Source organism: Cyanistes caeruleus, chromosome 2 (assembly GCF_971803275.1).
Source record: "Cyanistes caeruleus chromosome 2, bCyaCae1.hap1.1, whole genome shotgun sequence".
NCBI lineage: Eukaryota > Metazoa > Chordata > Aves > Passeriformes > Paridae > Cyanistes > Cyanistes caeruleus.
Window position 1 is genome coordinate 15,627,830 of NC_141702.1, and position 25,005 is coordinate 15,652,834.

At 36.5% G+C, this 25,005-nt stretch overlaps 1 protein-coding gene across 5 annotated transcripts in view; it reads right to left on the reverse strand.

The window, feature by feature from the left end:
• The window catches only part of ASAP2 (ArfGAP with SH3 domain, ankyrin repeat and PH domain 2), an 86,475-nt gene that overhangs the window by 3,496 nt on the left and 57,974 nt on the right, over positions 1-25,005 (reverse strand). For 2 of the 5 annotated variants that reach the window (XM_086875895.1, XM_086875898.1), the window contains exons 12-27: positions 24,635-24,722; positions 22,832-22,880; positions 22,557-22,723; positions 21,066-21,199; positions 20,178-20,272; positions 18,255-18,444; positions 17,755-17,840; positions 17,446-17,561; positions 16,926-16,993; positions 15,228-15,341; positions 11,385-11,640; positions 8,824-8,985; positions 7,788-7,956; positions 6,401-6,468; positions 4,641-4,750; positions 764-886 (exon numbers count right to left, since the gene is read on the reverse strand). In XM_086875895.1, coding sequence (XP_086732021.1) covers positions 764-886; positions 4,641-4,750; positions 6,401-6,468; positions 7,788-7,956; positions 8,824-8,985; positions 11,385-11,640; positions 15,228-15,341; positions 16,926-16,993; positions 17,446-17,561; positions 17,755-17,840; positions 18,255-18,444; positions 20,178-20,272; positions 21,066-21,199; positions 22,557-22,723; positions 22,832-22,880; positions 24,635-24,722 — 1,995 coding nt within the window. The remainder of the gene's footprint in view (positions 1-763; positions 887-4,640; positions 4,751-6,400; positions 6,469-7,787; positions 7,957-8,823; positions 8,986-11,384; positions 11,641-15,227; positions 15,342-16,925; positions 16,994-17,445; positions 17,562-17,754; positions 17,841-18,254; positions 18,445-20,177; positions 20,273-21,065; positions 21,200-22,556; positions 22,724-22,831; positions 22,881-24,634; positions 24,723-25,005) is intronic. The other 3 variants (XM_086875897.1, XM_086875900.1, XM_086875899.1) reach the window with 3 other exon arrangements.

Genomic DNA, 25,005 nt, shown 5'->3' on the forward strand with positions numbered 1-25,005 from the left:
AATTTTTTTTAGCTAGCTGAGGCAGAGAAGTTCCCTGAGCTGTGGCTTTTCTTTTTCTTGGAACTGTTCAGCCCAGCTTTGGACCAAAAATCCAGAAAAGCACTGGGAGCTTATGGCTGTGGCCCTCCAGGGCCCGGAATGGCATTTTCCAGTGTAGGAGGGACTGATAAGAGACTGAGTGAGATGAGCTACACCTCACGACAAGGACTTTCTGAATTTGCCATCTCTTCAGAACAGCAGGAGGTTTTATTGCTTAATATTACTCATTTTTTATGCTTGCAAATACTTTGCTTGTTAAATAAAGCGTTTTTCTCAGTTTTCTTGAAGGATGTTTATCTCCCAAACAGGTGGGGGTGGGGAGGGCCGCTGAATTCTCCCCTTTAGGGAACATCCCTGAGGAAGTTCTCTTCCAAATTTGTCCCAAACCAAGACACATACCCACTATATAGCACCTGTAATAGCAGATTCTTAAATTGCTGACACTCCACCAAAAATTGTCTGGATTACACAGACTATGTTCCCAGTGTATTGTGAACCCTACAAATCAGATTTCTTTTGGGTTTTGTTTGTTTTTTTTTCTGAATGAGAAAAGCTAAAAGCTTGTCAGAAGTTTGACTTTAGAAATTTCATCTCAGGTTTCCATGAGAAGAAACTTTTCTGGTTATTTAGAAATTTGACAGAGGATCTTATGAAGTGAGTGTCAACCTCCAAGATTTAATTTCTTACTTTCAAAGTGTGCTGACAGAAAATGCAAAATACTTACCCACCACTCCTGATCTTCTTCACCATCAACTACAATAATATCTCCCTCTGAAAAGGTCAGCTCATCTGGGTTATCTGCTACACAGTTGTAAATTGCTTTTACTCTCTTGGGTTTAGTTTTTGACTGAAATGAAAAAAAGCCCTGAATGTAAATAATACAGCATAGAAGAGATAGAGTAAACTTGGAGTTATCTAAAGAAAGTTTCAGAACTGCTTCTAACTGCTATTTTTCATAGGTTAGAGTTCAGCTATACCTTTTATGCTGGGTACTCATGCTTCAGGCTGAACCTGGCACTACCCAAAGCTTTTTGGAACCACTGTGCCAACATAACATCAGCCATACTTCCCTTAGAAATTTTCTATTTTGGCTCATCCAAACCTGTCTTCAGAGCTTTACATCACTGCAGTAAGCATGATTTTATTTAGAAGATGGGGTGATCAAGTTCTTTGCAAATGTAACAGCAGCAGCATTATCAAAGGGAGGCCTGAGCTAGCTGCCAATATGCTCCTTCTTAATTTGCTAAACCCATTTCAGTCGTGTACAAACCCACCAAAACATCCTCTGCCTCGCAGCAGTGCTCTGAGGACTGCCAGCCACAGGAGTCTTTTGGCAGCTCTTTCAAAGGTAAAGTTTAGTAAGGAGTTGCAATATTCCAGAATGGCAGTGGGACTCAATCCTAGCCATGTTCAGTACAAAGTGATATCAAAATTGTTTCACTCTGGTTCCTCATCTCACAGCTTTTCTAGTCAAAACCAGTCTGCTGCTGCATTTCTTTTCAGCCTCCTTATTCTCTGTTGCGGCCCAACAATAATGCTGCCTATACAGTGTTTCCATGCAAAACAACTCATCAAGTGAAGAGGCTCAAGAGCTGGAGGCAGAATGTAAAGCTTTCCACTATGACTCCACACTTTCCCAGCCATAGGGAGCAAAAATCTCTCCTTTCTACCCTAAAGTGTCAGAGCAGAGCTGTAAGTGCCATTTAGGTCTGAGATGGCTGTTAATACAGTGGCTGTTTGGGATGGAAGCTCCACATGGCATAAGGAAAAGATGGCCTCATCAGCATACTGGAGTTCCCCCAGTGCCTGGTCCCAGTCTCTAGTTAGGTCAGTCATAGAGCAGGAACCTTGAAAAGGGACAAGAGATTCTGTTTACAACTCTCCTTTTCCCCATCAGCAAAAAGTTCTGCTGAGGACAGTACTGCCCAATGGTCTCTTACTGTGCCATTTTGCTAGAGCTGAGCACCATGCAGAGAAAAAAAGGTAAGGTGGACGGGGAAGGATGGAGGCAGCATGATTGTTATGTTCCTCTAGAAGCATCCATTTGCATTCTAGTATAAATTCTATATAAATTCCAATATAAATAAGCCTCTGGCCTGCCAGGACACACCCTGAGACTCTCACCTCTGTGAGCTGCCAGCCTGGCACTGCAACACAGAAATTTTTCTAGATTCTCCCTCTCAGACAAGTGACAGTCTGCACCACAACCACCTTTTAGGTCAAAAGGAATAAGCTTCACATCAGTACAACAGTGATATAATTACTAACTTCAAAGTGCAGTAATTACAGGTATTTCTTGTTCTTTAGAAGGCAAGGAAATTAAAATATATCTCATTGTCAGAGGAATAAAATCTTCTAGGGAAGTTTCCCATGTATCTACAATATGATTTAAAAAAATCTAAATATTACATTGAGAAAAAAAAAAAAGACAACAAAAGATGAATCAGGAATTTCCACCTAAAAAACAGGCATTCATTGGGTAAATGCACTGTGTAGGAGATAAGCCACTGGCTAAGTGTGCATGTACAACTAGACCTAGTCTCTTCTTTACTCAAGGAGCATTTCTGCAATCATTTTCTAAACCTGGGATGGCCTCTGGATTCCCTGGCAGGGTAAAGAATTAGCAAAGAAGCCAGGAGTATAAGGCTAAATGGAGCAATTTAGCCAAAGAACTTCAGCTAGACTGATCTAGCTAAAGCTCTTTAGCTGAGGGGCCCTTGACTAAATATCAGCTAAGATGCTTTAGATAGATTGATTTAGCTAAAGCACCTTAACTAGCACACACTCCTGAGCCAGGTTTTCCCTTACTTCTCTGTCCTATGACAGAAGAAAATCACATAGTTGATTTCCTTAGTCACAGAATTCACCTTGCTGAAGAACTAGAGACAGCTGGAGAGTCAGATATGTTCTTCATATGATGTGCAATTAATATTAAGCATCAAAGACACTGACCCCAAAATTAGCCAGCACAGCCCTGCACTATATTCCCTCATAGCTAAACCAATTTGTCCTATAAAATAAAATAATAATAAAGAAAGAGAATAACACAGAGAAATTGCAAGTTCAATTTATACAGAAAGTCAGGTTAGGAGCTGTTTCAGATGTGCTGAAAGGATGTAACCAGTGCTTACACTTTGATCTTAATTTCCGTTGTATGTGCTGGGATTCAAGTCCAACAGCTTCACAAAGTAAATATGACAACTACTGAGAACATTTAATTTTTCAGGCCAAAAAATGAAGGTTATTTCAATGCAAGATGGACAGTAACTTGGTTGAACAAGAGTGGGGGAGGCAAGAAACCAGAAAATTTTACACTAATGCAAGATGATGTCCCTGAGGCCTCTCATCATTATCAGATGAGAAACAACAAAGAGGGGCTCTGTGCGCGCAAGACCAATGTACAAGGCTATGCACACAAAGACACTGAACTCTGCTACTTCAGTGGGCATGGTTAAGGAAAAATGGATGAAGGGAGAAAGACAGAAGACTGATGGAAGCAGGTCTTTTCATTACAAGACCATTGCAGAGCCAGGAACAGCATATCTCCTGCCTCTCTGTTTATTATTTACCACTGAACCACTCTCCTATGCAGATTGTATGAAACAGCCCAGACCTAGTCACACACAGCATCTCAGAAATGCACAGGCTCTCCATATTGTGATTTGCTTTCTGGAGAGACGTACTGTCATCATCAAGGATATGGATCTTTTAAGTCTATCACGCAAGAAAGCAACACAAAATTGAAACAAGGACCAAAGACCAAGTTAACACACATAATGCACAGCTCCACTGACATCTGGAAATACATCCCTTTATCTACACCAGTATAAGATTACAGGTACTGACACTAATATGTGTTACCATTCATAATCCTAGATTAAAAATAATAAATAAAGAGTATAAAAAGGCCACACGATTGGATCAAGAGTCCTCTAAATCCAGTATCTCTTTTTTAACAGTCACTATGAGCCTGGGGGAGCTTGGAGAAGAAAAATATAGAATTAACCACCTTCTGTTGGGGATATGCTTACCATGAGATTTCTCTCCTGTCAACAGGTGACTGTTGAGAACCAACAGCACAGAGAATCAGTTTCTTTCATTTTGAGCTTGACTCTTGCTAGTCTTGTCTGAAGTCATTTCACTGACCTACATGAACAGCTGTCAGTATATCTGTGTCCATTATAAAAGCACTAGAGTTCCCTTATAACTTACTTCGCTGAAGACTGAGAATGAAGCCACATATTACAAGAGACTCACCAAGCTCACCTACAAGTCACTAACTCATAAACCTTATCTATCTCCAATAAGTCAAACCATAATTCTGTGGATTGTGTTGGTCACATCTGGACATGAACAAAGAATCCAACTGGTTTGATTTGCTTTTTTAAATTTAAATTCACATACTACCCTATAGGAAATTAAAGAAAATAATTTTCATAACTATTTAGTACAAGTCACACAGGAACTTAAACACAGGATATAGGCCTTGTGTGTTTCATGGCTATCACACTTTCACCATAGCAGGACATACTACCACATCTACAGTGTGTTTGATAGAATGCTGAAGATTAATAAAATCAAATTCCACATTTTGTACTTACTATCTGTGATTTCCTTGGCATTGGTGCTGGTGGCTGGATTTGTGCCAAAGTATTTGCTGTAGAACCAGTCTGTGTTCCTGGAATGTCACATAAAGAAGACGACTCTCCTGCTAAGGTAATTAAACCAAGTAAATATTAGGCACGCTTTCAAAAAAAGTAAGAGTGATGTTATCAATTGAAACCAAACTAATTATTCTTAAAAGTATATAAATAATTTTATATCCCATGAGTATTTATTTTTTACCAGTTCTTTCTAAATAACTGGACAGAATTCTATCCTTTTCCTTACCAAAAAGGACACTTTTCCCAAAGACAACTACCTAAGACATTTAAAAGTGCAGATACGCTAAGAGAGATAAAATAGATGGGAACAGGACCAAATATCCCATTCCCCCTTTCTTTCACTACAGACTGTATGCTGTTAGAACCTTTCTTTCCTAGTAAAGACCATCATTATCAAGGTGCTGTATCCTTCACAGGAGACTCCTGACACAGATGGCAGATAGCCATTAGCAAATTCCTCTGGGATATATTACGAGGAAATGAAAAAGAATCACAGTAATAACAAATGAATATAAAATGTGCAGTAGAAGGGGAAGCAAGGTAGGAGAAATTCCACTACAACTACCACAGAATCTGCACAAACTTTACTGTAGAGATTTTATAAGAGATTACATTTCTGTCATGTCCCAAAGTAGTAGTTACTTTGAACAACAAAAAATGCAAAATGAATAATGAACTCTGAATAATGAACTCTGCTTATTAACATAAAAAGCAGTATCAATTTGCAATCTAATTAAAAGTGACACTATATAAGCTCTGTATTTTCAAGCTAGAAACACATTTTTCTATTCTAAAATGTCTGATACCTTGTTTATGACATAAGCAAACAACAGTGCAAACAAAAATTTTCAAAAGGCATCCTTTGTTTGAGTGGGTTTTAAGGTGAGGTTAGAAAAGCTAAAGCCTAGCTGGAAAGAAGTCTGGCAAGGAATGTCAAAGACAACCAGAAGAGCTTCTATAAATCCACAGGTAACAAAAGGAAAATTAGATAATATATGAGCACATTGTTGAACAAGGCAAAATTCTGGTTACACAGTACATGGAAAAGGCTAAGCTAATGAATGCTTTCTTTGCCTTAGCCTTTACTAACAAGACAGGTCCTCAGGAATCCTGGTTCAGACATCAGGGGAGAATCTGGAGCAATGAATTTCAAAGTTCTGCAGAATGGGCCACACACCAATATATGTTGGCAGCCACCTGGCTGAAAAGCAGGACCAGAGGCAGTGGACAAACTGAAACACGGGAGCCTCTATCTGACCATCGGGAAACACTTCGTCACTGTGAGGAAACACTTTGTTACTGTGAGGGTGACCCAGAACTGGCACAAGTTGCCCATAGAGGTTGTGGAGTCTCCATTCTCTGGGCACAGTCCTGGGTGATCCACTCTTGTCCCTCCTTGAGGAAAGGTGTTAGACCTGATGACCTGCAGAGGTCCCTCCCAACATCAACCATTCTGTGATTTTGTTTATTACATGGTCCCATTATTGACTTTAATTGGCCCATAGCTCTACTCATGCTTAAGAACTTGAGGCATTAGGGCCTATACAATCACAAAGAGAAACAAGAAGAATGTTGGTACTGATTATATTTAAATATGTAAGGTAAATAAATAAAGAAAACCTCAACAAACACACACTTTCCCTTTGATTGTTATGACAGTTTAATTACAGTAAAATATATTTCTAAAAAGCAATTACCAGGTTGTTGTAGAGACCCAAGTCCTCTGGTCTGACCTTTGTTAGTTAAGCCAGATGACTTCTCGGTCCTGTGCAGAAAGTGAGAAATTGGTCTATTTCAGAAACAAACAAGAACTCAAAAAGCAACAATACAGAGTACTTGCCACATTATAAGAGTCTTGGCATGTCTTCAGTAAAATCTGGTGAAAGTCATTTTGCTTTTGAAAATACTTTTCTTCTGTATTTTTGATTAAGTGAATTGAAAGTTGCATTTAATTAAAAAAAAAAATAAGGCAGGAAAATAATACAGGTTTGATTATTGCAATTTGTGTATTTTCCTGAGATTTGAAATTCCTTTCACTGTTGTTTTATTTTTTTCTTAAAATTATGCATCCATATTAGCCTGTACATTATAGCAAACTTCAACAATTTGTGTATTTCTTTTAGGTAGTATGGTACATGAAAAAAAAGGGCTAGAAAGGGGCTTAAGAGTCAAGGTTGTTTTCATCTTTCAGTCCCAATTTGCAAATGAAACCTTATTTCTTCCAAAATTTTCTCAAAGACCCTATTTTCTAGACTTCTCATTATCATACTGATCTCCCCTGGTTCCCACCTGATTCTACTGCAATGCCCCAAACTGAACACAGCAGTCCTGCTGAGGCACCCCTAATGTTGTGTCAATTGAGAGAATTAATTCCTATGGTTTCCAGGCTATGGTAAAACTAAACTCTACTTCTCCACAACACCACTTGGTCATCTGTCTTTCTTACTATATCCTTACAAATCCTTATTCTAAGGACTTTTGCTTACCCATACTCTGTTGTTCTCCATGCTTCATTCCTGTAGTTGATCTTAATTACTAAGGGTTGGTTATTGAATGATACCCTTCTTTTCCCTTGACTACTACTTCAGTTTCTCAAGGATGCTTTGGATATGATCCTGTTTTCCAGTGCATTTGTGCCTCCTAACTTTTCTATAAATTTTAGAGTTATTTCTATCTTTTCCAGGTCTCTCTACTTCTGCCACGAATGAAAAGATTCAATGGAACGGAACTTAGGTAAAGCATGTGAACAATAAATGTCACAATCAGACATTAAATCCCATTATCTCCCATTTGTAACTAGATGAGAGTAAGAAATTTAATCTTTTTTGTGTTTTTTATCTCCATCATAGCTAGGCATTCTGCAGATATTCTGCAAGTCATATAACCTTAAATCACTAGGCTGTCTTGCTTTTATTGTAGGAATCCTTGTCATCTATGTCCTTAGCATCTGCCTTCTGTTCATTCCCACACTCTAGAACACATCATTGGCAAAAGCATGCATGCTTTATTGGTGATTGCATGTTATAGATATATAAAGTTACTAAAAATGACAAAGTATATTAAAGATTAAATGGTATCAGGTACCCAGAAATAGGCTTTCTCTGAGATATTCTGCTAGGAGGTTGTGGAGGCAGTGGTGGTGGGGTTGGCTTGGTTTGTGGAGGAGCTGGCTGCTGTTTTGATTGCTGGTTCAAAGCTTCTATAATGCTGGCTGTCTTTGCCACTGGAGGTGGTGGTGCTGGAGAAAGTACATCTAATATAGGAAAGTTAGACAGAAACATGGAATTAAATTTCTATTTGCCATTTCATTTCTTGGGTTCTCATTACATGTTCACCTGCTACAGGATTGATCCTCTTCTAACAAAAATGCTTTACTATATGTAATGGAAGGAGGACTTCTTTGGAAAGCAGTTTACCTTTTGTTTCGCCTAGTTTAAATTGGAGAGCTCACAATCACTTAAATTCATTCAAGCATTAAAATGCAAACAAAGAAAATTCTTACCAAAGTCAGTCATATTCTTGAAAACAGTAGATCAGAATACATCTTTTAAAGTGCTAATATTATTTGCTCAGTCAAGGCCTTTAGTCTGTGTTTTATGAAAAAGCAACCAAGTAATTAATGTCTGGCAAATTTTATTTAGAGGAACATCTTTGCTAAAAATATTGTTGTGATTCACAACTAACAGCAGACTAGGTTTAGCAATTAATTAAAATTGCTATTGAATACTTAAAACCACCACAACAGCAGCTCGCAATGAATTAAAACATCCTTTCACATTCCAGTGGTCAGCAAGAATTAAGCACAATGTGGAGACACAGGCTTACATGTAACATTCACCTTTACAACTAGTGAGAAATGCAGCACTAAAGCTATATATATATATATCTATATAATGATGAGCCCTTTAGCTCTAGTAATAGATGGTGTTTCCTGCTGACCCTGCACTATGCCGTACTCCAGTCCTCACTGGAGTATCAGAGAAGACAGTTTGTTACTGGATGGGAACGATAGGCCAAAGCTACAGTCACCAAAAGAGAAAGTATGAGTTGTGAAAATGGAAAAATAAGCCAACTGTGATTAGATACAGTAGAAGGAAAACAGGGGAAAGTGGAAACATACTTGTAGATGTTACACGCAATGGCGGCACAGGGGGATGAATAGCTGGTGGATCTGATGAAGACCTCTGCCTGCTTATACTTTCCACTCCTAAAGAATTTGTCTTCCACATTGCATTAGATGAAGAAATTGTCTGAATACCACTGCCAAGAACTGAAGGCTGAACTAAAAAGAGAGGAAAATACTGCATTATTATTATTGCTTACTCTAAGCACAAAGTGTTAATATTCACACCCGTGCTTTCGGAAATGATCTGGCTAGACCACTGTATTCAGCAACACTATATTCAACAACTACAGTCACTGCATCCTGATGGAATGCCAGAGCAGAAGTCAGTCTGGTGTTAAAAATTACACAGGAAGACTTCACCAAGAAACTTCTAACACTTTACCTAAACAAAATTTGTCTCCAGTCATTACTTTAAAATATGACAATACTTGAAAAAGCAGATTTCTCAGTAAGAAGACAGAAGGCAAGTCTTGCTACCTTCTTTAATCCCTGGCTGATAACTGTTAATTTTCTCAGGTACTGCAAGTAAGTTACTTCACTCTTCCATGAGCATAAGCACACATGGCTGACTCAAGGTGAAACATCAGTTTTGACTTAGAAACAAAACAAAACTGTAAACCTAGATTTTACTCAAGCAAGAAGCTATGATAGCGAGTTGTGAAACAGACACAAAGTACTTCACCAGAGTCTCTTAAATTACTTCATTCTGAAGAGCTGCCTCCTCATTTCATAAAAATACAGGTTTTCTTTATAAAGCTTGTATTTTGCACATATGTCATTTCTCCCTGCTTAGCACAAGAGTATCATATTAAGAAGAGATGAAATAGAGTAAGGTATGAACAAATATTAGGTTGCAGGGAAAAGCATAAAAGGCTCAGAAGACTTGGAAAACAGCCTAAGGCTATGAGGATAAAGGAGTAATAACATACCATAAGCATAACATTAACAACATCAGCAATCGACAAGGTCAATGATACTATTATAGCTTTTAACTAAGTATATAAATTAATAGACAGATACTTTACTAAAGAATATGAGCTAATAATCTAAGGCAGGCAGCACGTCTTCATGGCATGAGCTGTATTACAGTGATGCCAAGAAGTTTGGGGTTGGGAATGAAATTAAAATGACACTTTTTGAAATGTGCCATTTAATCAAGGGCAAACTGTGGGCATGATTGGCCATGGTTAAAATAATATCAAAAGGCAAAAGAGTCTTTCTAACTATTCAATTGTATTACAATAAATTGATTAGAATCTAACAGTTAAAAAAGCCAGGCAAGCTCCTTGTGTCAGTTTTCCTGTTTGGTGGGGAAAACTTTCCTTTCCATCAAGTAAAACAACGTCTAGATATTAAGCTTAGAGTTCATGTGAAATGTTAAATTCCTCCTTGGTTAAGTTTTACAGGCGACTAAACTTCTCCCAGTCCCATGCTACCCTTTCCAAGTAACCCTAAACCATGCTTTTCTGTTCTCAGTTTTTCTGCCCCTTTTATGCAGCCATTCTATAACTGACTTTTCATATTACACAGAAGATCAGTTTGCCACCTCAGGCACAATCAGTGGTGTGTGGAGTCCTGCATTCTGACCTCCGCACAGAGGCTCCGTGCTCCCAGAGGCAGAAGCCCCCCAAGTGTGCCTAGAACATTTCCTGATCATAACTCCTCTTATGGAGTCTGAATTACAGCACCATACAAAATCATGTGTTTAATAGTAACTTTTCGTGAATTGAATACACAAATTTAGCCTCCATGAAAAACAGTGGATTTATAAAGGTATTACAACAATGAAATACACCAAATATGACCCGTACAAAGAGGACCTATACAGATTTCTCTATGTTTCTTTACTATGATGCAAACAGATTACATACGAAGATAAGAATGAAATTCACAGCACCAGCTTTAATGGTGGATTTTGCAAGCACACAACCCTCTGAATCAGGATGAGACATGTACTTTTACACTGTTCTAATGGTCTGGGAAAACCAGTAATTGGCAGCTGTGTTTTCAGTCAGCTATCAGGTCTCTAAAATCATCCAGTTCTCCCCATCATGACACTTACACTTTTATTTCAACAACCCTGAAGCATGTATTTATTAAGAGAAGAATTTGCAAGATTAAAATATCATGTTCTGCATATGCTTTCATTCTCTGAGGTCTTAAAGTTTCACAGCACACAAATGCTATGGATATTTTATCTTTAGACCAAATTCTGACAATGACACCTTCAAGAAATAGAAGTATGAAAAGAGTGAATATAACAAAAAAAATTGATGAGCTGCACTGACTGCAGCCATCCTTTTAATAAATGGTCTAACTCTGGTGAGGTTATCTGGCTACTGTTTTCCCAAACACTCATGTGTACTGTCTTGTAGGTATACCAAAAATCAAATTCAGAACATGTTATGTAAATTCACTTAAAGGACATAAAATGAGTCCATGAATAACTGTTCCAATTCTTACCTGTGCAAAATAATTGTAAGAGGAAACCTAAAAATTATTTTAAAAAAAGGTATCATCCTATTCTTCTAATATACGATGATATTTTCCAGTACCTTTGCCAATATTCCTTGGAGGTAGAGGAGGTGCACTACTTGTAACAGGTACTGCAGGCTGAATGGGAGGTGGACTGCCACTGAGTATTGCTCCATATGTTTCATTCTGTAATATGCTTGGCATAAATCCTCTTTGCTTGTCCTTAGCAATGTTTGCTGCATCTCTTGCCAAGGATGCTACATTAGGCTGAAGTTGGTTTGATCCAAGCTGGTAGAAGCTGACAGGCCTGTCCTCTCTCCGATTTGGACTGGGTTGCTTTAACACAATAAAAAAAGTAATCATTGATACCACATTAGTTGTACTCATTTTATTTATTAGCTGATAGAAAGTTGTTAGTTTCTAGAAAGAAAAAATGGCTTCTAAAATGCATTTTTGTTGCTTTTAATACAAAATCTAAAATATACATTTTTGCCCTCTTCAAGACAAAGTAACTATGCACCCTAAAAACAACAACAAAAAATTCAAGGTGAATTGCACTTCAGAACTATTAATATATTCTCATTTCTTCTGTGGTACATTGCTGCAGGATAATATTGTATTCCTATATACACAAGACTATATTTCTATAGATAACAAATACGGATTTTCAGACTGGATCAAGTAAAGTTTTCCTGCATCAAAATACCCAGCAGTAGTTTCAAAACTAAATAAACAACTAGAAGGTCCCAAGTCTCATCTGAAGTTCAGCAGAGCTAATTCCCAAATGGATGATCATGACCTCAACACCCAGACAAGATTTCATGTAAGTATTCTACCTGTAGCTCAGCCTACAAGAAATAAGTAGCCAAAACTTCTCATTAACTCTTTTTAGCTCACTAGTATCAATGGATAAATTTGGGAGATTACTTCAATTGGCATCTGGGATGGAACATTGCTCATCCCACACACATTGTCAAATTGTATCTGATTGGATGTTTTTGAGATTTACAGCAAACACCTGCACTTAGCATTATTCTTCCTGTTTCAATAGCAAGCCCAGTCATTATTGCTATCAAATGATAATTAAAGTACCTAGAGTTACAAATTCGTGTGGTTAATACAGCAGTGCGCTTCAACAACCCACAGCCCTGAGAGCATAAATATACCTTCAGAAACAGTGTTAGATAAACATGCTGTACTGACATATTGTGTGTATGAAATTAAAGTAACCATTTATAGTAATAGCATTTAGGCAGAATAAAGATTTACATCAACAGTATCACTAACAAGCAATTGATTTACCTCTGCATATGTTCAATGCTTTCTACTGGATTGGTCATGTAGGGCCTTTAGATATGTTATAGCACAGCATCACAGCTCCAAGATTTATCAGAATGATGTACATGACAGTCCCTACCCTTGCTTTGGCTTAGCAGGATCACTCCTTACTGGCTCTGCATTCCTCTCCATTCCCTGACCTCTCCACTGTCCTATTTCTGGGACTTGTTTCAGCCCACACCTTCTTCTACTTTCTAAACCAGCAGAAAATTTTTCTTTGTGTTTATGATTCAACTTTTCACTGGCTCACCAAACTGAAGCAATTCAACACAGGGACAAATGTGTGCCAGAGTAGAGGCAAAAGCTGAGGCAGGACCAGGAAGCCACGGTGTACAACAACAGCAGAAACCAGTTAACTTATCTTAACCTTCTTTTAGGTTAGACTCTCTTTTATGTGAAACATTCTGGACTAAAAGAATTTAAATTTCAGACATGACCTTTTCTGACACAGATTACAAAATCTATTCAATTGTCTTACCAGCCAAACACATCCACAATAGCTTGACATTTAAAAACAAAATGATCCTAAGCAACAGCAGTAGTCACCCATGCAAACAATGGAGTCATAGACACTGAAACTCTGTGATTAGTAGTCTTTAATCTCCTTTGAAAAGTCCCTGCAGTACAAATCTATTAACAGCAGGCAGCGAAGTAAGAGCTTCATTATTTTAGCCACACTGCTTGGTAGCAGATACCTTCCTATATGAGATGGAGCTCAGGGACTAGTCAAAAAAAAAACAACCCACTCAGCTGCAGAAGGCAACTGGCAACAATGAAGAAAGTGAAGGACAAGAACAGATCCAAAAACAAATTTAATCACGCCAGAAAGGGATTTGTATTTGTAAATTAGCAAAAACTCTAATAGCTGGAAAAAAATGCAACCTCTAAAAGTTTCAATCTGTTTTATCAAAACCATCATCATTACTATTTTTATTATCTGGAGGGTGATAAAATATATAGGAATACATAAATATGGGGATTGAGTATGCTCATGCAGAAGAACTGGATCTAGCAGCTCAAAGATTCCAGATTTGTCCAAAGTTGCCAAAATTTTAAGGAAAAATCTTAAGAAGAGTCTCAGAAGGTAGCTTTGAAAGGAATGGCTGGGGACACCTTCTATTGCTAAGTAATTCAAGTCAAGCACCAGAAGTAACATCTATCTTGGACTAGAGAGACAGGACACAGGGAAAAGAGTCCTATGCACATGCAGTATTGTAAAAATGGTATTTTGCAACACAGGAATTACTGATGCCAAAATTAGTCTCCAAAACATTTAAGCCAATTTAATGGTCTGATGACCTAACAATTTTAAAAAGATTCTATGAAAGTAATGGAAACAAACCTGTGACTGTCAGGTTTTAATATATCTGAAAACAAAGGAAAACCCAACACACAAGGCTTGGTTTTATGTCATTAATTTAATGTTAGCATTTCATGCCCTAGTTGAGATGGGGGATTTTGCAAGAGAAGTATTAAAATGCTAAAGCTTGTAGAAAGAAAAAGTCAAATTCCACTATCGTTTTAAAACCATGACAGAGGAGAAAGGGGTTTTTGTTAGATGCTTTCAAAAAATGTTGTCTAATATCTGAAGACTAATATAAAGCCTATTATATATTCTTTGTACTTTATAAGGAAAGTAGAAAAGGTATCAGCAATTATAACACAACACACACACAAAGAACAAAAGCCCGTTGAATACTTACATTAAATACTTCAAATTATGAAAGTTTCAGGATGTCATCAGTATTCTGGAGACTATAAATAATTTAAAATTATTTGTCCCCTAGAAATTCCATTTTTAGGTGTCAAAACACAGTTTTTTACCTGTGTGTTTAGGTGCTAAAATACTTTTTCAAATTGGGCCCTAAACTAGGAAATTAAATTTTGAAAATGCAATGAATTTTCTGTGCTATTGAAAGGTTTTGTAATGTGACCATTGTTCAAGCCATCTGGACATGGTCTTGGGCAACTGGCTCCAGGTGATTCTGCAGGGAGGTTAGACTTCCAACCACAACCATTCTGTGATTCTGGACCTAAAAGTACCACAACTCCACTATCCATTTCAGGTATGAAAAGCATGAAAATGAAAAGTTATTTTATATGTGAGATTCAGAATAATGACCCTACCCTGCTGTTGATGGATGTAGCTTATTTAATGCACAGTTTCAGCTGAAGACAAAGCAAGGCATAAACTGTTCTAAAAATAGAGTCATTGACTGGAGATGTTCCACAAACATGAGGAGATAGTCTGAGATGCCTTCTTTTGTAAAGGCAATTTTCCTAGTTCATGTTAGATCTGCTTCACAATCAGCAGAACTCAAAATTCCTGATGTATTGAAACCAACTGTTGACTTGATTGAAAAGATGATATAACACATGGCTAATTATAATTTGGCACCACAGGATCGTGTTTAAGAAGAAAAAGAAGACAAACTATAATTCCAGAAATAAAAATTTCAGCTACTGCATTTTACTGCAGAAATTAATTTCTCAGTGTCTTCACACCTATAGTAAAAAGCAAAGTTACTGAAATAACTATGAACATCACACTTACATGTGTACAGAAAAATAATGTTGATACAAACCTGCAGCTTTTCATCCACATCATCATCACTTTCATCCAGATCTTCATGAAGTAACCGCCATTCATATTCTACATGAACGTGAGAATTAAATCTTCCAGACAGTGCTTGAGTAAGCTAAGGGGAAAAAAAGACAGCTGTTGACACTTATGTTATGTGCAGTACTTATTTTAAAACAATATCATTAGAAGCAAACAAAGTCCACATATAGGAAGAATCTTTCCCAAGCTAGAAAGTTACTGCACTGAAGTAAATTTAAATTAAGCTGTGTTACCAAATACAACACAAATAAAACAAAAGTAACACATTTCATTAACCATCATAGATCCATTCTCCATTTTCTGACAAGAAGCACTACATTGTTTTGATTTAGAAATTGAAATTCAAAGAAATTAACTGCAATGGCAGTTTTCATGAATCAGAGTCACTTATTAAGAAGCCTTGACTCCCCTAATATGATGAGGCATCCACAACTTCTCTGGGCAACAAGGTAATGACCTTCATCCATGGCCTTCACTCATAAAAAATACTTTAGTAATTACATTTCAAGGAGATGTCAGACACTTAGATTGATAGAATCATTTAGGTTGGAAAAGACCTTCAAGATCATTAAGCCCAACCATGAGCCCAAAACAGCCATATCCACCACTAAACCATAGACCAACACCATTTCTAGATACCTTTAGGGAAGGTGACTCAGCCACTCCCTTGGGCAGCCTGTTCCAATGCTTGACAACCCTTTCCACATGAATATTTTCCTACTATCCAATCAAAACCTGCTCTGCTTCAAACAGAGGCCTGGTTATTTATCCTGTTGCTTGTTACCTGGGAGAAGGGACAGATGCCCATCTGTTTACAGCCTCCTTGCAGGTAGTTGTACAGAGTGATAAGGTCACCCCTGAGCATCCTTTTCAACAGCCTAAAGAATCTCAGCTCCCTCAGCCACTCTTTCTAAGTCTTCTGCTCCAGACCCTTCACCAGCTCTGCTGGACTTACTCCAGCTCCCCAAAGTCTTTTTTGTAGTGAGGGGCCCAGAACTGGACACAGGACTCGAGGTATGGCCTCAGCCATGCCAAGTAGAGAGGGACAATCACTGCCTTGCCACTGCTGGCCACCCTATTGCTGATACAAGCCAAGATGTCATTGGCTTTCTTGGCCACCTGGGCACATGCTGGCTTGTGGTCAGCTGGCTTCTGATGAGCACCACAAGGTCCTTTTCCATCAGGCACCTTTCCAGCCACTCTGCCCCTAGCCTGTAGCACTGCAGAGGGTTGCTGCGACCCAGTGTTGGACACAAGACTTTGCTTTGTTGAACCTCTTACCGTTGGCCTCAGCCCATTGATCCAGCCCATCCACATCCCTCAGCAGAGCCTTCCTACTGTCCAGCAGCTCAACACTCCCACACAGCTACGTGTCATCCAAAAACCTATAAGGGAATCTTGTGCATCTGTGACTAATAGCTCAATAAAGTCACTCCCGGCCTCAAAAATTTTAGCATTTCTGATGCATCTGAAGTAAAATATAATTTTTTTTCTTAAAAGCATATAACTTTATGTAAGCATATAACTATTTCTGAGGACATAACTATTTCTAGTATACCACTATCGCATCTGGAATATATTCACTGAATATTCAGGTGTAAACTGTAAACTGTTAAATGATCAGACATGAAATGCACACACAGAATGACTCGATACTCACCAACTCTTCACAGTGAGTATGTTTTAATCGTTTAGCTATATCAAGTGGCGTCTCTCCTGCTTCATTTGCTATATTACAGCAAAAAAAGAAATGTATGATGAGAGGTGTCACTATTAACACGTCCATTACTAAAGACAAACCTGCATACTGAAGTACTAGACCAACACACTCGAAAACACATCTCTTTCTTTCATAGGTAGGTCCAACTCACATCAACCCTCTGAACATGACAAGCAATAGCAATTCAACATGCCATATACATGTGAATGACAACCATGAAATGGCAGTATATAACTACACAACAAGACAGCAATTAAAAATCTAAATCGGTTTAAACACTAAATGTAATATATGTCAATTTTAAACTTGAAATAAACAGTGAATACTGACTCTTATAATGAAGATTATAGTCACAGAATTCTGATAAACAATGGAGGAGAAAATGTACTTATTCCAACTTCACTGTTTCTTATCTGAAGCAATGACAAATAGGAAATCAAAGAACACATTACCCTTTTACCTATTTCAATAGAAGCCTTCCCTCTCAGCAGCAGTTTGAGGCACTCAACGTTGTCTGTTAGACAGCAATAATGCAGGGCTGTGCTACCTTTACAGGTTTGTTTATCTAGATTGCCACTTTTGGAGTACAAGAGAAAAGAAAGGTAATTAAACTTAAGTTTCTGGCCCTATATTATTAAGCCACTCTCTTTAGAGGATTTTCAAAGAATAAAATTACATTTGCAAATACAGTTTCAGTACTTTAGTATTTGTATTTATTTAGTATTTATTTTATATAAAAGCAGTGTCAATATTTAGCTTTCATACTTACCTGTTCTGCACTAAAAAATCAACTATATGAAGGGATGTTCGATCAACTGATCTAACAGCAAGGTGCAGTGCTGTTTCATCTTGCTCCTAAGAATAAAGTGACAAAAGACATTTGTTTCTTCTTCTGAAGAAATTTTGGTAAGACATTAATCAAATCAATTAAGACGTGTATTTTCAAAATATTCAAACATGCTACCATTAAAACATCTGAAGATTTACTGTACTCCTTTTGTTCCTTTAAAGTAAATAAATAAATGGGTTGAAAACTTCCAGATTATTGAATGATTTAATGTTTAATGTTTTAATAAATTTAAAATAAGATAGTACTTGGAAACAATTTTAGATTAAAATATTTAGTATCTTCTTTTTTTGCTGTTAAATTACATTATTAAATGGACATGCATTCAGAACTGTGTTTCAGGTACTATTTCAAATAACTTTGAATTAATGAGTGCATATTGCACTTACAACAATCTGTCTAATAAAATTTACAACACTTACATGGCCATTGGCCAGTGGAATTTTTTCTGTGAGATCCACACCGTCAGCATAAACTTGAACTAATCCAAGAATGTCTCTTGATTTCACTGCTTCACAAAGAGCATGCAATTTAGCTGCATTGTCTGCATGCTTCTTCCTTGCATATTTTCTCTCAATATACTTGGCAGTAATGTAATCTTTTCTTGCATTCCTGAAATTGAATAGGATTTGCTTCTATAACTTTCAGCTGAAGATACACATTAACATTTCCATAAATATATGCAAGTCATTTGAAATCATTATGATAATTTTTCTTTTTAATTATGCATGTAACCATGCAGTCTCATATTTCAAGTATGAAATGTAGTTACAGAAAATGAATCAAATATCCAATACAAAGACAGACCACAAATTTCTTCATCCAAATTCTGTGAGGATATTGAGATCAAGACTACCCAGCTCTATGTACAAAAGATACATCAAAGCTTCATAATGTGGATTTATGTTGCCTTGCAGGTTTATGTTTACCTGATGGTACTCCTACATGTGCTGGAAAGGGATGGAAGGCATGGGATACACAAAAAAACCCAACAAACAACCAAAAAAACAAAATAAAACAAAAAACCCTAAAAAAACCCAAAAAGCCCCACAACAACAAACCAAAAACAGACAAAACAAAAAAAAAATCTGTCTTATATCTCTGCACAGACTATCCAGGCCTTGAATTTGAACGCACAGCAGTGAGTATGTTCTTTAAACTCTTCACCACAACTGTAACAGGAAGGATGCGTTGGAGCTTTTAGTGACATGTCTAAACTGAGATGAAAACTTAGTCCACCTGACTCAGCACAAGTTACTACTTCTGCTGCTGATACTCAGTAACACATCTACTTTTCTTCCCATCACTACAAGACAGGAGCTTGCTTGCCTCCCAAAAGCATAACTCCTTACCAGCTCTTGGGATGTACACAGCATTGCACAGAAGACATTTAACAAAGTCATCATCATCAAGCTACTAAGTAATAGGCAAGAAGCAAAAAATCCCAATAAACAATAATATATTGGATGAATGGATAACTCTTGTTCATAAAACATTTGATAGTATTCAGGTTCTCATTTCAATAAAATAGTCCCAAATTTGATAAGCAGAAGTATCAAACTAAATGGTCCTTTTAAATAAAAATTTTCAGAAGTGCTCTTAGTATATTAATTCAGCATATGGTAAAATTATTAGTAATTTAAATTATTAATATTAATGCTCTGTATTAGTCAAAATTCGTAGTAGTCAAAAATTATCTAAACTGCCTTGTTTAAGACTGGTTTTGTCAGAATGCTAAAAATCTACCTAATGTAAAATCAGATTCATCCAGAGCCAATTCTTCTGTGTTTGTTTCTATACTGTTTACTAGCTCTTTTATGGTGAGTAGTATCCAGCCAAGTAGGCAGCTGTCCTTGCTGTATCTCTGCCATCACTGCTGTGCTTTCGAGGAATTCAATTAAATGTTCTGTCTTCATTCCACACGGACTTCTGTCCTAGGTGTAGTTTCTAAATGCTGTTCTGTATCTTTCAAGTAAATGTGCACTTTATTACAATTTCTGTTTTGTTTTCAAATAGCACAAAATTAATTGCTTTCGTTTTAATCCCTATCTTTGTATGTCTTTAAGGTTACCAACCAGTCACAGTTTATTTGTTTCTGTCCCACAAACCATGATTCAAAGAGTTGGCAAGATATTCCTTACTATAAGGCAAGGTACCAGTTAGATACAACTCAATAAAGCAGACATGCAAAGCATCAGAAGAAAGGTTTACTCCTCAGCTATAAGACCATAAATAACATATTACACATCTTCCATGGCCTGCCAGTGCAAACCATTAAGACACAGCCCCTTAGCAATATTAAATTAAATGCCTGCCTTTCTCAAAAGTATCAGCTCGTTACTTACATATCACTGCTTGGATTAGGTTTGACCATTTCATCTACTGGAAGACAGAATTCCATAATCTCATTAAATCCAGCATTCCCAATATTCTTTGCAAGCTGTTAAAAACCAAAATCCCACAGCTCAATTAATAAACATGTTCAGTTATTAGCCACACACATAACAAGGGGAGAAAAAGGGAAAATGAGAGTTGAGACCTCTCATTTCTGATTCCTTGGTCTGCTGCTATGTCAGCAATAACAAACAGATTAGGGACTTTTTTGGATGTGAATTTTCAACTGGGATTTAGTACATGAACAAATAACTCCAGAATAATCCATCAAGAAACCAGTTCGTACAATAAATGCAAACACTTTGTGCTGGATAAGAACACACATTGGATCTGTCATGGAGGAGCTGATAAGTGGTAACTTCATTGTGTAGCAAAACTGAATACATTTTTTCCTTTGGGGATTAAAGCTGTCTTCTAAAATAATGCTAAATAATTAATGGATTAAGTATTTGTGAAGTCCTCCAATTTTTAATCTGAGGCACATTTATATGTCAAACAGCTGTGTTTTTTAAAAAAGCAACCCAGGACATAAAGATTTGAAAACACTAAAAATATGAAGCCTCTACTAATTTGAGTTCTAAGATAAGAAAAAATTTACAGGAGAACACTATGTTCCAGGAGGTTCCAATAAACCTTATGTTTCCAGCATAAACAGAACAGATGATTGCAGATACAAGCATCATAAAGCCAGAACATCTTCAAAAATTAAGCTTTCTTAAATTGTCTTTGTTCAGAGACAACTTCAGGATGGGAACATCTTGCTAAAGTGACAAAAAATATACTTATCTTAGAAGTATTTTACAGTACTATTTTTAAGTTAATAAAAGCGATTTGATTACCAAAAGTTCAGATGTTCCCAGCACATCTAATGTAAGTGATTGCATTCTGGAATAGTGAACACCAAGTTCTCTATGGATTCCTGAGCATTCAATGCAAGTTAAAATTCCCAAATTTGTTGAAAGCCAGGTAGGATCTGAAACAGAAGGCACCCACAGAATTAAAATTTATTCAGGCAATTATTTAATCTAGAAAATGTAGAAGACAGAAATTAAATTCTGTAAAACAGGAGTCTTGTACATTATTTATCTTTTCTTTTCTTTTTTTTTTTTTTTTTAGTTTATGTCTTTTCATTTACTCTACCTGGAAAAAAAAAACAACGGGATCTTTATTAATGCTGAAAAAAGTGAGGAAGAGAATTTTTATTTTATTTTTGTGAAAGACATTCAAGGGAGCCGCTTGATCACTCCAGTTTGTCATTGTTCAAACAACTTTCAGGTACTGCATTTTCCCACCAGCAGTATAATGGTGTCACACTCTCAATTGGGCATACAGGTGCAGTTTAAACTGAAATAACAATGTTTACAGGGTTGGAGTTCTTTTGTACTTCAAATATAGATTTTAGACTAAACTAAGCAGAAGTGATTCACAAGTGCATACACAGCACACACTACAAGATTCTCACTCAACTACTTCAAAGATACTAAGGCTCATCCTTCTCTTTTCATTGCCCTCTACTGTCTTCTGGTATTTTGCATTTACTACATCAGTCCCTCAACTTCCAGCTAAATAATTAATTTCAGAAGATTTAGACAGCTTTGCAATAATTTGTTTGATAAAGATTTGTTAGTTGCCATTTACACTCCCCTTTTTTAAGACAGCAGGCTTGACTCTTCCCATTGCCTTATACAATACCTATTGCTGGCAGTAATTTTCAATTTGTAAAGTGCATATAGCATCAGAGCTGATGTTTGCAGCTAGTTTTACATCAAAAACACCTAAATCCTGCAGTGCCCCTGCAACATAAAAGAACACAGGAAAGAGCAGGATTTTAAAAACAATTTGAAGAGCGTTAAAGCAGAAATTCATTGATCACCAAACCAACGCTGCAAACCACAGCCAGCAGGAGCATTCTTCTTAAAATGAATACAGCCTTATACATATTCCCTGACTTAGTCAAACATCAAAAAAAATAAAAAAAAATAAAAAAGGTGTTCTAAGAAAATGCTTCAAGTAACTTATGTCTGCCCAGTTTTACCTAAATCTTACATTATTAACACACATTTTATGTAAGTTTGTTTCTGTAAGCAAAAGCTAAAATTACCAAAATAGATGGGAGAAAAATAAGCTTCTTAGTAACTTTTCTCCCCTCTGATAATAAGCATATAGTAAATCAATCTTACCAAAGTAGTTCCATTAAATTGTTAGCATATTCTACTGTGTGTATAAATTTTGTGAAATAATAAGTAAAAATGAAAGCATAAAACATTACCTTAAATATTCTCATGAGACAAAGAATTTTTACCAATTAGAAATATGCTTAATTGAGTCACCTTGTGCTCCACAGTCACAACAAACATCATTTCCAGTCATCCTCTGGACTTCTGATATAATTTCTTTTGTCAGTTCCTGGACAATATTATTTTCTCCTGTGTTATCATCTCCTTTGAATGCATTATTTAAAGCTTCCTCTTTGCTGTTTTGTAGCACAGATGTCCATCTAAAATGGCAGTAACATTTTGCTATTAAGTGTTATGGCACTTCTGAAGTTCAAAGTAAGTCTCAGTAGATCACCAGTGTCAAAGAAAAAATTAGCAAAGTAACTCACATTTGACATTCCTGTTCATCCTCTGCTTGAAAGTGGTATGTTCTGTCATCTGCACAATAAATAATTCACATACTGATTAAAAAAGTTATTGAAAAACTCATCTTGCAGAAATCTCTCAATGAATTCTAAAATTAATTGATTCCTGAGGTCTCTGTTCTCATCACTGGAGTGTGTTGACAGACTAAAAGTCTGTTTAGGAAGTTTGACCTTGCTACCTACAGTTCATCTATGATTACATCCATGTTTACACAGGGTGGTTTTTTGCATTTTAAACAGAAGCTGCTTTCTTCAGTGCTGTGCTTTTATCACACAAGCAGCAGCAGGGCAAAGGAAACGTTCCATATTATGGATATAACCTCAGTAATCACAAGTATAAAGTTCTGCTGGGAGGGAGGGGAGTAAAATATCGAGTCCATGTTTGAGTTTATCTGTGTATGTAAGAAAGACTTAAAGTGTTCAAATGAGCTCTTAAAAGTCAGTAATCAAAAACTTCAAAAAAAATCTGCCAGACACAAAGTCCAAACTACAAAGAGCATGAACCCCCAAGCTGTTTCAATTTTTAAGTTCACAGTTTTCATTTTTTTACTTTATTACTTTTCTAATTCTAAACATTTTAAGTCTATGGAGGATAAAATATGATACAGTTTAATGACTGAGCTGGAGTGAGAATAGTTGATGAGAATAACAGAGGTGAAGCTACTGGCAAAAATATTCTAAGATGAAAATTTCTAAAGTTTGAAAAATATTCAGGCTAAAAGGTATTAAAAGATAGCTTCAAGCATGGAAAATATTAAGATAGTGAAGATATATGAAAGAACAGAAAGGAAAGTGCTACATTAAGAGATTTTTATCTTGCCATGATACAGCAATTAGTATTTTGTAAAGAACAAGGAATATTTTTAACTCTACAGTAAAATGAAGGCTTCTGGAAAAGGCTAAGAGGCCAGTTAGGCCTTTTCAAGTGTGTGGTAACATTGCTATAAGCTGATACTGGGCAAAACATGACATGGTCATCAACAAAGAAAGTGCAAAATTAAACAGGGAAGCCCAGCAGAAATATGCTGTGTGCTGTATGCTGCACACAGGCATTTGAGTCTATTCACACAAGCAGCACAGCTTACATTTACAAATGCAGAAGAACTTTATGCTTCAGTAAAGGAACAAATGAGGAATGCATTTATATCCTTCTCCCCAGCTAGTTTGAGATACACATTTCAGTAAAATATCCTAATGAAAAAACAAAGGAAACATTCTACTAAACAATTTCATATCATCCCATTCTGATCCAAAAATTACTTAGTTTTGGTGGGTTTAACATGGAGATTCTTTATCTCACCTTTCTATCTCTTATGAGATAATAAAACCAGAAAATGTTTTTAATATTTTCTTCACAGTTGCATAGCAACCACCAGACTTAAATTATAAAAAGTTTTACAAGTATCATTTGATCTTGTGCAAAAATTGTAACTTTTCAAGATGATCAGCTAGGACATTTTCAGTATGAGATGTAATGTCATAGCAAAAAAAAAAAAAATAGTTTACTGTAAGACAGCAGAAAATTAAAAAGAAAAAAGAAGTGAAGAGAGCTTTTAAAAACAAGTGGTTTTCAAAAAAAAAAACCAGTCACAGTGAGTTGCATTATGCTAAAATAACTGAAAGGTCAAATTGTCATAGGAATAGATTTTGTAAAGGGAAGCATTCTACAATGACAAAAATGCTCTAGTGGATTACTGAGACATCTATAGAAGTAATGCAAAATTCTGCTATCAGCTGCAAGTAAAAAGACCTGAACAACAAACCTACGTGATATGAGGTCAAAACACTTTTTCTCCTCTGGATTTGTTTTCACTTGGCAGGTTAACAGATTGAGCTTTGCTGGAGGTCGGTTAGCCTATTCGAAGATAAAACATACATATTTTAGTATATCCCTATTGACTGAAGCCTGCAGACTGAAAGCACAGGATAACATCCCACTGGCCAAAAAGACTTGACAAATGGCTGCTAAACCTTTAAGGACCCCAGGTTTTCATTGATGTTTTCTTCTGCATCACGGTTCATAAGCTACTTTTATTTGACTATTTTGTTTACTGGTAACTGGATTCACGCTAGAATTTTGAAAGGAAGAAGGGTAGAATCTCTTCAATTACCATTAACCAGAAACACTTACCTGGAGG